At 49.2% G+C, this 12,934-nt stretch overlaps 1 protein-coding gene across 8 annotated transcripts in view; it reads right to left on the reverse strand.

Annotated features, from left to right (window-relative positions):
• Positions 1 to 12,421, reverse strand: part of NR3C2 (nuclear receptor subfamily 3 group C member 2) — a 190,276-nt gene extending 177,855 nt beyond the window's left edge. The window contains exons 1-2 of one of the 8 annotated variants that reach the window (XM_038135797.1): positions 12,407 to 12,421; positions 5,169 to 6,933 (exon numbers count right to left, since the gene is read on the reverse strand). In XM_038135797.1, the coding sequence (XP_037991725.1) occupies positions 5,169 to 6,931 (1,763 nt within the window). In that variant the 5' untranslated portion in view covers positions 6,932 to 6,933; positions 12,407 to 12,421. The other 7 variants (XM_038135799.1, XM_038135793.1, XM_038135795.1 and 4 more) reach the window with 7 other exon arrangements.
• Positions 12,422 to 12,934: the final 513 nt, after the last annotated feature.

The following is a 12,934-nucleotide window of genomic DNA, read 5'->3' on the forward strand; positions in this document are numbered from 1 at the left end:
CCACCTTCCTGTTTTTCAGAAAACCATCAAAACAAGATTATCATAGTGAGATTCCATATCACCAAAAATGATACAAAAACTAGGCAACAACTATTACGTACTATCAGAATTAAACACGGCAAACAATTTCCAACAGCCAAGTACTGCAAAGTTTAGTGGTATCAACCAGCAATTGAAACGTTTTGGAAATACACTTTATTTGCCCCTGCACAAAGAAACAACCAAGCCCTAGATCTTGGCACCCAGCTTGACAACAGCTCTTATTTCCCCAGATGGGGAAGATCCACCCAGCTCTGGAACACAATTTTCCATTAATATGGACTTCCCTGTGCCACAGCACAGGAGGCAATGGATATATATAATTTTAAGGAAAAATAAGGCATTATTTGCATTCATATTGTAAGGGAAAATACTTTATACAGACTTTGAACTTCTCAATAAAGAGCAATACAAAAACCCAGCACCTTACCAAAATAACAACAAAGAAAGCTGTAGAAAGTAAAAAGCGGTTCAATGCATGCTGGTACGCCCAAGGGAACCTTTCAGCCTCCTGGGCTGACATATTAACACAGACTTCTAATTTCTTTAGTGAAAAATAAAGCATATGCAGAGGTCTCAGCTATGTCAAGACTATACCCAAAGCTGCACTAAAAAAAAAGACACCAAATTATACAAGAACCTACAAAAACAAGTATATCTTCTCAAATTGAAAGAAAGGAAAAATATAGATTTGAGGCTATGGTCCATGGTATTAGAGAATCACTTCTGAAAAAGGTTTGCACAGTAAATTTTTGGGAAGATAAAAGGGAATACAGTCCTGCCAAACATGGAGAGTATTTTAACAGCACAGTCCTTTTCTCATAAAGTCCGTCAGCAAACAAAGGTCAAGGCCATTCATAAATTCTAAAAATAATATTTACCAGACCTTTATCTTTCTGGCAGGTATAATTCTGATAAGTGACTATTCTAGATAATATTTAACATAAAAGTTTATTTACAAAAATACTTGCAATAGCCTGAAATCAGATTTTAACCAGAATCAATTCAAGCCAGTAAAGGCTACAGGTAAATCAGGATCATTTGGGTTGGACTTGATGATTTAAAGGTCTCTTCCAACCTAGAAATTCTGTGATTCTGTGGTTCTGTGTGATTTTGTTGGGTTGCTTTCAGGTTTTGGGGTGGGTTGGATGGCCTTTTTGGGGGGCTTTTACAAGTAGGGTCTAAGAAATAAATACTGGCATATGTGAGGTGGCTCAGGAACATACAGGTATAAGTCATCCCTAAAATACTATCAATGTCTGATCAAAAATTTATTGAAACACTATTATAGATAAACATATGCAATTCATATTAAAACACTAAACTTTCTGAATAGCACATCAAACTTTGTGAATTCCTGAATTACGTCAGTAGAATTGCCAGGAAGAAATGACAGTAGGAGGGAGTATCAGCCCTCTGTTTCCACCACAAGGGCTGAAAAAAGCGAGTACATGTGTGTACACACATGAGTTAATATGGAAATTAGAGGGAAAAGGCACATTTGCACAAGAAGCTTTAGGTAAGATTTAATGCAACAGAAAGGTCATCCTCCTCAATTTTTACTGTTGTTTTAAGCAACCATGACATTTTCGTAGGCCATTTTGAAAATCACATAATTGGCAAAATCATGGGGCTTAGACTAGCCCCCCAAGACAAGCACTGATCACCTTATTGGGAAATCTTATCTGGATTCTTTCTGTAGGTTTTCATCAATGACATCACACAATTTCACATACTTTCTTTTTCAAGCCCACTTAGCTATTATTTAGTTTAGAAACCAGTATTTCTTAGAAATGCCATTTGTGGAAGGAAGAATCTATACACACAGCCAGACAAATATGATTCACCCATTATTAAAAACTACAAATGTAAAATCTTTCAAAAACAAAGACATGTTCTGCATGCATATTAGCAGAAGAAAAATATTTAAAAGGGAATAAGGCAATTTGGTTTTCCTTAAGAGGCTCTCATTCCCCAAACACCACAAGCTGCAATGTTATAAAAAAGTTACTATCAACTAACTTAAAAAGAACCATAACTGTACACATCTAATAAAAGTAACTGAAGGAGAAAAAGAGAAATGTTCTAGTTGGCAGTGGGTGATTGGCACAGTCAACACGGTAGCAAGGCATTTTAAATGCTTCAACTATGGTTATTAGACACTACCACTGATTCAAGAAAGAGAACACTCTAATATGATTTTTTTAACAGCAATATTCTTAAGATTCATTATAAATATGAAAATTCGAAGTCATCTTCTTTTGGCTATCCACTCCTTTTCACCATGTAAGCTGCAAGTCTGAGGCAGTTCAGAAAGGGTATGACATCAGGGTTCAGAAAATAATGCTGCTAAAACAAGACATATTCCGTGCTGGTCATCTACTGACTTTAGAAAACCATGCAGCCTATTTTTTTCCTTCAGCTTGTTCTTTGCTTGCAGCCATTTATATTGCAAGCCAAAAAAATGACCAAGACTTAGAATGCCAGAAACTTCAAAATATTGCAAACTTTGAAGGGTTAATCACATACTGTAAAAGTCTGCAAAATGTGTTATGCCTGAAATGATTGAAACATCAGAAAAAAAATCTGACTGGAAATAGCAAGGATCTGGTTTAGATGTAGAGGACAGAGGTATGATGCTGCTGCTCTGATGAAGGAAGAGGCATTTTGCAATCCCCATGCCACATGGATATGGGACAGCTGAAACCAACCTTGCCTGGGATGTTGGATCTGGCACGGTTTTAAGCTATGTGTGTTTTATTACAACTCAGAGCACCAACTAATTTGAGCATGATTTCCTCTGTTCTAGCTGCAAGACAGCGCAGAAACAAGGAGAAAAATAAAGATCAGTCTGAGGTGTGTGACATCTTATGAGCTTTTACATGTGTGACATCTTATGTGGAGTCTTTATGACTTGTCTCATCAGCAGACAAATATCTCAGCAGGCACCTCCACACTCAAATCTGCACTGCCAAAAAGATCTCTACACGAATTTACCTTGGAAATTTCAAGGGCTTTGCACAGGTCCCTGGCTGCACTGCTGGCATAGAGCCATCACCAGCCAGATTAAGAGCAACATTTAGTTAAATAATAGGGTTGAGTTCTGAGATTTGAAATGATGACACATGTCCTAATCTGGAATACAGATCAGGATGCCTGGAGTGTCGCAACCCTGCAGATCTCCATCACCTGAACAAAATTCCACACGTAACAGCTCTGAGCACTAAACATTTCAGAATTCCAATCCTGCAGAGTGGCAGCTACACTCGCCTGCAAAATCCTACAGATACCATCTTGGAGAGCAAAGACAGGAAAGTGCACCCAGCCTGTGTCATCATCAGGTCGGATTATATGTACTGATCTAGAGCTATACTGGACTAATGTCAGATCAGAAGACTCCTTTAAAAGCCTTATAAGAAATTGTCACTCCAAACACAACTATTGATGGCAACCTTGCTCCTTCCTGCATTATTTCCTTGTTTATTGTCCCTGCAATGGATGACAGCCTTGACTCAGTGCAAGCATTCAGTCACACAAGACTTCTCACAGCTGGCAGGAGCTACCTGTGCAAGCAACAGTGCTCAACCACAAAGGCAGTAAAATATTGGGTCTTTGTATTCAGGCATTACATCAGTCTTCTGGTGAACTTTTCTCACTATATAAATAATGCAATTTATGAAAATTTCATCAGGTAAAATAACTAGAAAACAGTGACTCCATCTTCCTTAATCCAAGAAAGTACCAAGACTGGATGGTAACAAATATCCAGCTACGTGCAAAGTTCAGTATGATTATAGGATACAACCCTTTCAAGCTGAGTATATTAAAAAGTGCATTCTTTTTCAAGACCATCTCAGAAATGGCCAAAGAAAAAGTGAAGTACGGCCTACGAAATGATAGAGAGATTGTAGCAGTGCTGGACAGAACTGACAGTAAAACGAAGACAGGTTTGTTGTTTTTTTTCTTATAGGTAGATAGGCTGATTTCTCTCCTGAAAAGCACCAGTATTTTAGATATTATGTTTTTCACTGCAACACTATTTTCAGAAATCTGTACTATCACACAAATGTGGAAAACACCACGCATCCTCCTAACCCCACGCCAAGAATAAGGCAGATGCTTCATTCACTGAGGGCAGCTGCATAGCTCGTGATGAGGTGATGAGCAAGGAAACCACTTGAGAAAGGTAAATGCCAATCTGTCACTGGCCATTTAAGCTTTGGCACAAGCCTTTGGTCAGCCTGCTGGGTACATGGGTATGCTGTGCAACCATGTGAACTCAGTCATGCTGTCAGAGGTGCTTCAGAACTTGTACTATTGACTCTGCAACTAGATGGTTTAGGAAAGTAGGCATCCCTCATGCGAGACAAGGACACCTGCTTGAAGAAGGACGTGCTGCCACAGATCAGCCAAGAAAGCCAAATTCAGATGACACTTGCTCATTTCTCTTCCACCAAAAGTGAGTGGATCAGTTTATCCATTTCTCCCTTTCAAATGCATCAAGTTTTAACAGCTCTCCTCCTTCTGGAGGCATTTTTCTATATATATAAACCAAATGTTCCTACAGTTAAAATACAGAAATAATATGTTGCCACAGGCTTGTAACGTTGTTTTTTAAACTTAACCAGTTAAAGTCCAGTGCAAACACAGAACCATGCTTCTTCACAAAAACAGATTCCTGACACTACCATTTTCTTATCCTCATCTCAACATTTCATCTGAGGTACCACACATTCAAGCACTAGCTAAGAAAAAAATAACCATTATAGGACACAAGAGAGCAATTTTACTAAGCTCTCATTATAGGAAAAACAACATTTGTAGTAGTAAAAGCTCATAAACATACTAAAGCCATACCTTCAAACCTAATAAGAACAGAATGCAATATGTTCTTCTTAAATATTAAAACCAGCACTTTGCTTTCATTAAAGGCAGAGTAAAATACAGCAAGATAGCGACAAATCTAATAATAATGGAAATTCAAACAAAGAATTGCGCATCAGACTGAGAAATACCACTCCGGTCCTCATTTTAATTCATGCCTTGTTCATTTAATGCAGGGGAAGAAAGAAAAAAAAAAAAAATAAGGAGATTAAAAAAAAAAAAAGAGTAGCAATTTGCCAGCTCACCTGGACACATTTTCTGGAATGTACTCTAGAACTGGATACCCATCACTTCTTCTGGATGCCAACTCCGAATGCGACTTCCAGGTCTCCACGAGTGTGCTGACTGCAGGGAAGGAGCTCAAGTGCTGAAATGTCTGCTCTCGAGCAACCGGCCGCGACAAGGATATCGTGCCCTGGGCACCGATCCTGTAGTGAAATGACTGTCCACCTGAATTTACACCCACAATGGCAGAGGATGGTATACTGTTCTCTTGGTAATAGCTGCCATCATCAGGCTCCTGCTTAATCCCCACACGTAGGCCTGGATTTGGAAAACCGCTACCTTCACAATTTCCATCAAATGAAGAAACAGGTGGTCCTAAAATCCCGGAAAGAGAATAATAGTCTTTGTCATCCATGAAAGAAAAATATGAGCCATCTGTAAATGGGAAAGGATTTACTGTTTGATTCCCTTTAAAGGAGGTACCAGAACAAGGATGTTTGGCCGACTCTTGCTTCACTGGTACTGGAAAGGGGGAATCGGAGTTTATTTTGCTGCTGCTGTCGCCGATGCAGGCGCTGCCAAAGGACCCGTCTGGCTCGGGCTTTATGAACTGAACAAGGTTCATCTGGCTGTTGTTGGAGATGGCGTTCTCCATTTCCTCCATCTTAGGAAATGTGAGTTCTTGAGCACCCTTGTCTTTTGTTTCTGGACTAGGAACGGTATCTTGGCTTCTGCTAGGCCCCACTGGCGTGCCGGAAGGCGGGAACCCTATGGAGTTGTTTACGGGGCTACAGATGGATGATCCCACAGTGCTAACCGCTGGACTAGAACGCGTGGACCTGTTATTGGCATTGGAAGGGCTGGCAATGGAGCTCCTGGAGTTCAGGTTTGCAGGACTGGACACAGAAGATCGCATAGTGATATTGTTGGGACTCGAGACGGGAGATTTCACGCTGCAGTGGCTGGGAGGACTGGAGATCGGCGACTTCATGCTACTGATAGGGCTGGAAAGCGGAGAGCCGACGTTGCTAACGTGCGCGGGGCTGTGCAACATGGAGCCCCGGCTCTCAACGTTCGGAGAGCGTGACAGAGGGGTGCCCTGCCCCATGGGGCTGTGCATGGCAAAGTTCCCAAAGCTAGCGGTAGTTGAGGACATGGAGTTAACTCCCGCAGGACTACATACTGAAGAGGCCATGTTCTGAGGGCTGCAGCCTGAGGGGCTTTTCTCTTGACACATGATAGGGCTTTTGACAATTGTGTGCATGGCACCGCCGTTCACAGCACTCCCAGAGTCCGACATCAAAGACCTCAAGGGCCTGCTGGCGCTGTGGAGGGGAGAGGAGCAATGGCCGTTCTCCTTGTAGAGCTTTACCAGCTGTTCCACATTCTGGTAGATCTTTCCTGGGCTCCCCTGGTTCTGCTGATCGTAGTGGTAATCGGCGTCTCGTATCGAATCCATATATAAACCCATGGATTCGGCCACCGTTGCCGACAGCTCCTTGGACTCTGTTTCGGTTTTGATGTCAGAGCGCAGGAGACCAGGCTGGCTGTTGTCTTGCTGCAGGCAGGAGAGTAGCTCAGGTTTTTCTTTGCCGTTTCCTTGAGCGCTGCTGTTTGCGAAAGTGCCGGCGGCGCAGCTGACGTTTACAATCTCCATGTAGTTACTGTCATCAGTCTGCTCTCCAGCACCTATGGAAGAATACTCCACAGACTGAGAAACTTGACCCCACCGTCTCTCCATATCTAAGCCTTCTGGGTAGCTGTGGTATCCTTTTGTCTCCATAACTAGCAAAGACATATATAAAAAAGTAAAATTAATGACGAGACAGTGTGACTTCCTAAGGAAATTTCCTAATTTCCTAAGGAAACAAGGCGTATCCGCTTTCTCTGTCTATCCTCCTCTCTCTCTCTGCCTGCCAGTCCCATTTCCCTGCTCCATCCATCATCTCTCAACCATTTGTCCAATTTCAATCAAACCGAGGGAAAGGTCTCATGGATATGACAGCCCTATGGGTTCAGAGAGAAAACAGCTCAGCAGTTAGGAAACACCCAAAATATTGCTCCCAGCTCTGCCCCAAAAGGAACGGCTTGGCAATGTCAGCACAACCACACACCCTCGCTGGCCATAGCCCCATGCTCAGTGCCAGCTGTACCAGGGGCTGTCCCTCACCTAAAAAAGGGAAAGGGGAGTAAGGAAGGAGGGGATCCAGAGAGGTCCTGAAACAACATGCTGGTGGCAGGCAGGATGAAAACTCTGTGGAAATTGTTCATTACAGAGCTTGGAGGAGCTCTGCTCTTTCAAGGACCTTCCACTGCCAGGTTACAGGGACAACAAAGCAAGGGAGAGTGATGTTTTAAGGGGATTTCTCTTCATCATCCTCACCATGCAGTGTAACACAGGATGCTTTAGAAGGAACCAGTTGTTCTGAGGGGCTGGGAGCTGACTCGCCCCTTCCCAGCTACACAAACTTCTTGTACAACCTTCCAAAGAGGCATTAAGGTGTGGGGAGACAAGCAGGACAGCAGATCAGTAGGAAACATTTCTGCCACAGAGGAAGGGGATCAGACTAGGTGGGAATGCATGGCTATTAAACGGATCCATAACTCTGCCAATTCTGCAAACTTCCATGGCAGCCAGCAAGAGGACTATATAAAGAAAAGTAAAACTTGTTCTAAAATGGACCCCAAAAAAAACCCCTCTCATCCCATATGCCACTCTCTCTAGGTAAGGAGCAAAATGCATGACCCAGTCTCTAATAATCTGAAAACCACATATAAGTAACAACAATTTCTTATTTTTTAAGGATTTGGCTCATAGTATCATTAGAACTGCAGAACTCAAGTGCCAACAGTTACAATATCAATATTATGCAAACATTTTTTTCCTTTCAGAATGTACTCATTTTCCAACATTTAATTTAGTGTTCAACCCCTTTACTTAATACTACTTAACTAATCTATTTTGAGCAAAATAATAAAAACAAAACAAAAAACTGTAAACTGAATGACTTGAATACTTCTTTTCCCTTACTTAATTGGAACTATAGCCCAATGCTTACATTTCCCTCAAGCACAAATTTTATTAGAACCTAGAATTATGTGTCTCACATCATCATGCATATTAAATCACATTGCTATAGTATAAAATTTTCAGACAGAGTGCCTAATTCCATATAAAGTCACTCCCAGATAATCACCTACCCCTGATTTAAGGGCTGAGCAAGCCTAAATCCTAGAGAAATCAATTGCAGCTGTGAGTGACCCGCATTTCTGAAAACCAGGAAACTTAGTTAAGGCTTAAAATTAGGATGTAAGTGAAAATTAACTCTCAGAAACACCAGCAGAACCACTGCATGCCAGGAAATCTCTGTTACAGGCCTAACATTACACCACTCTTTGAGCTTTGTAGCAACTTCTCCCACAGCAGCAAAATTCAAACTTCATATATAATCAATAGCCGAGCATACTCTGAAACTTCAGCAAATAAAAATCTGAGTCACACGAAGTAAAAGAAAGTAGAAAATGCCCTGACCCTGCACTTGCAAAGGCTGGTAAGTATATCCGAGAGGATCAAAAAGCAGCAGAGATTATTTGTGGCCTAACACAAGTTCAGTTTAAAACGAGATCTATAAATTAGGGAGAACGCTGCAGCAAATGGATTTTTTGGGGGTGATGGTTTCTGTCACCTCCAAGTGCCTTGGTGGATACCAGAACCAAATTAATAATCTCAGGAGTTACTGGTAGCATTAAGGTTTGGTTTTGGTTTTTTAGGCAGAACTTATTACAACTTGATTAGCACATCTATCCACAGAACCCACACTTTACCTACTGCACAAACATACCTTTTTACTAACTTTCACTAAACTAATCTGACTGGGGGCTAAAACATCCACGGACACCCACAATTAAAGCTCAGCAGTGTTATATACTGGAACCACCAAGATCATCTCTGACACTTTATAAAAGCAAGAGACATTGTATGCACAGCAGCTTATCCAGACTCCCTCTCTGAAGAACTACCGAGACGCTGCTAGTCGTGTATTTCACCCCAAACATTTCAACAAACACAGCCCTCTGCAGCACAAATCTCCGATCAATTAGGCATGAAACCAGTCTCGCAGCAACAGCCAAATAAAAAATCAAATGGTACCTGGTATCCCTGCAACCAAAAGGTCACCTAGATACGGGGAAATCTGATGTAAGCCCAGTTTCACAAAAAATAAAAAATAAACTGGTGGCTCAAGCGGCCACCCACTTCTTAATTCTCGGTGTTTGTAAACCAAATTTCCTTATAGTTTCGCTGTCTGCCAGCCACCCCGCTGACACAAGACTGCCCAGGGGACCTGAGTTTCATGGCTGGGTTGGGGTTTTCCCCCCTTTCTCCAGGGTACCGGAGCGGCGCGGGCAGCCCCGGCACCGGCGCTTCCCCGGCACGGCCGCCCACGGACCCGAGCGGAGCCGGGCGCGGGTCCCCCCCGTCCCCGCGCGTTAACATCCACGCAGGCAGCGCGCACGCTGATTTCCCTATTTACCCTACGCTGCCAGGAGCATCACCGCAGCTCTTAGGGAGCAGCCACCGCTTTGCACCCCTGTCCCCCACGCCACCCCCCCGCCAGCCTGCTTTCCCGCAGGTGCAGTCCGGGTTGTCACGCGTGGGGGAGTCCAGCAGTGCCCGGAAGCTCGCTCCCTCCCTTCCCTCCCTCCCAGGAGTCTGCGGGGGAGGGGGGATCCACAGCCCAAACCCGCTTTCGGCCGAGCCCGCCCCGCCGACCCCCTCCTGCCGCCCGCCTCCCGAGCGATGCAGAAAAGCGCTTCTTCCCGTGCAAACGCCGCTCCCCACCCCTTACGGCGGACAGGGTCCGGGCCCCGCTGCCGAACCCCCCGGCTCCCGCCACACCCCGCCAGCAGCATCTCCCGCCGCGGTCCGGGGAGCGGAGCGGTGCCCCCCGGCGCAGCCCGGCCCCGGTACCTGTTGCGGCGGGGCGCGTCCCCGAGCCCCCGCGGAGCGGAGCGCAGGGCGGCGCGGAGCGGCAGGGCGGGCGGCGCGGCTCCCCCGCCCCTCCCCCGCCTGCCCGCCCGCCCGAGGCGCGCCGCGCCGCCCGGTGACACGGAGCGGCACCCGGGAGGGGACGGGAAAAGGTGCCAAGTCCTTTAAAAACATGTCACATGCCCACATAAAGTTCAAGTTTACGTCCCGCCCGCCGCCCGCCGCGATTGGCGGGCGCGCCTCGGAGCGCGGCGCGGCCGGGGCCAGGCGGGCGCGCCATTGGCTGCGCCGCGCCGTCACTCACCCGCCGGGCGACATGACTGATACAAAGTTGCTGCGACACAGCCTGGGAAACGCATCTCCTTAAAGCCGCAGGGACCGCGCGGCCCCCGCGCTCCGCCAGCCCGCCCGCGGGGTCCCCGCGCACCGCCCCGGGGCCCCCCGGCGAGGCGGGCGGCGCGGCGGCCCCGGGACCCCGCGCACAGGTGAGGTGCGCGGGGCGCGGCCGCCCCCGCCCGGTGCCCGCGCCGCGCCGGCGGCAGGGCCGGGCATCGCCGGTCCGCCGGCCCGGGGTTTCCGCCTGTCAGCGGCGCATGAATGCGCACCGTGCCGATGCAGCGGTGATTTAACCAGGGAAATTTTTAAAAATTAATGTAATTAGGTGGAGGGAAAAAAGAAAGAAGGAAAATGTACGGGGGTAAAAAAATAAGGAGCGGAGGAGCGACGGCGGCGGAGCGCAGGAGGGTTCAAGGACTCGTCCTCCGCTCCCCGCCGGGCTGGCTCCGCTCCGCGGCAGCCGCGCATCCCGCCGGGCGCCCCGCCCGCTGCCTCCCGCCAGCCAGAGGAGCCGCCGGAACGACCCCTGGCCCCAGGGCTGCTGCCACCTCCTATTCCCCAGTATCCCCCCTGGGTGCCTGCGTCCCGGCTGCAGGAATACCCTTTTCCCAGACAAGCCTTTAAAAAAAAAAAAAAAAAAAGAAAGAAAGAAAGAAAAGAAAAAAAGCCGCCGAGCAAACTTTCAGGCGATGCGCTCCCAACTCTCTCGCTAAATACCGCCCCCAGCCCCCGGTCAGCGGCCCCTGAGAGCCCCGCTACCGGCCCCCAGGTGCGCCCCACGGCCCGGCGGGGACAGGTCCGCGGCCCCGCAGGGTGACAGCGGTGCCCCGGGAGCAGGGCGGGGGGCTGAGCCCGCCGGGCAGCGGCAGCGCCGGGCACCGCGCACCTTCTCCCGCAATCGCCCGCGCGCCCGCAGGGACCCCGCGTGTGCTGCTGCGGGTTTCTATTCCAGAGTCACGGCGAAAGCGCCAACATCCCTAGGATTTGGGGTGTCACGTGCCCCTCTCGTTTTCCTATTCTGCCAAATATCGACCCACACTCACGGGCCGAGGCGGCGGCTCCCAGCGCCCGCGGCGCGACCCGCGGAGGAGCAGCCGCCACCACTGCCGCGCTTCCCCGCGGGCGCTGGCGAGCAATGGACGTGTCCTTCCCGCGAAGTTTGCACGGATGGGGACGGGACTAGCCGTGACCTGGATACGCCGGCCGGTGTGTCGGACACCCGCCCCGCTGCCCCCCGCGCCGCTGCTCGCCCCGCGCAAGGCTCCGCGCTGCACTCACTCACCTCCCCTAGGACATGGTGGCGCGGAGGGGGGAGGAGACGCGGCCCCCGGCTACTGGCAGCGAACCATCCGGGAGCCCGCACTGCCACCCAGGGTAGAGAAGAAAAAAAAAAAAAAAAAAAAAAAAAAGTACGCGGAGGAAGCACCGGGAGCGCGGCCGGGCGGCGGGAGGGAGCTGCGGCGGCAGGCGGCGGGGTGCCCGCGGCTCGGCTCGACTCGGCGGACAGCTCCCACCATGGACGCCTAGGTGGGTGGGTGTTCCCGCGGGTCACACCCTCGCCCGCCGGCGGAGGGGAACGGGGGGTGGATCCAGCACCGGTGGGGGAGGAATGGGGTTTTGGGGGTGGGGGAGAAAAGAAGAGGGGGCGGAGAGGGAGGGAGAAAGTCACCCTCAAGAAAAAAAAAAAATCAAAAAACAAACCCGAAAAAAAAAAATCAAACTTATGTCATTCCAGGTAAAACTCCCATCTGCGCCACCAAGGAAGAGGAGGGAGGAGAGTGGCGAGGGTGTAAACTTTTTCCTCCCCCCCGCCCCCTCCGGTGCTGCCCGGCCCCTCGCAGCGCCCGGCGGCCGTGGCGCCCCCGCCGCCCCCTCCCGCGCCGCCCGCCCCGGCGGCTCCCGGCGGCTCCCGGCGCCGCGGGGTTTCTCACGCACGGAGCCCGCCGCCGCCGCGGTTCCTGGTTCGCGGAGCCGCCGGAGGAAGGGAAGGAGGGCGGGCGGCGGGGGAGGAGGAGTGTCTCCCCGTGCCCTTCCCCAGGCGGAGCGTCTCTCCCGGCCCTGGCGGCGGCGGAACACCCCTCCCCTCCCCGCTCCGACCGCCCCGCTCGGCCCCCGGGCGGGCTGCGGGGAGCGGAGCGCCCCTGGACGGGATTGCGGGAGGAGGCTGCGCCCCCCCCACCCCCCCCGCCGGGCCTGCGCCTTCCCCCCGTCCTCGCCGCTGCCAGGCGGGGGGAGCTGGTCCCCACTGCCCCTCAGCGTGCCCTTGTGTCCCGGGATATGGGCAAGGAGCGGGAGCATCCGCGCCGCACTCGCGGGGCTGCGGTGGGGCAAACCCGCCCCGATTCCACAAATTAACAGAAAAATCGGTGCTAACAGCGATGCTGGTTTTAAAATAATATTTCACTTGTGGCTAAGGTCTTTTAGAACAGATTATGTTTGAGTTCAGGGCATTAAATGTCTCTT

The sequence above is a fragment of the Motacilla alba genome, chromosome 4, assembly GCF_015832195.1.
Source record: "Motacilla alba alba isolate MOTALB_02 chromosome 4, Motacilla_alba_V1.0_pri, whole genome shotgun sequence".
Taxonomy (NCBI): Eukaryota; Metazoa; Chordata; class Aves; order Passeriformes; family Motacillidae; genus Motacilla; species Motacilla alba.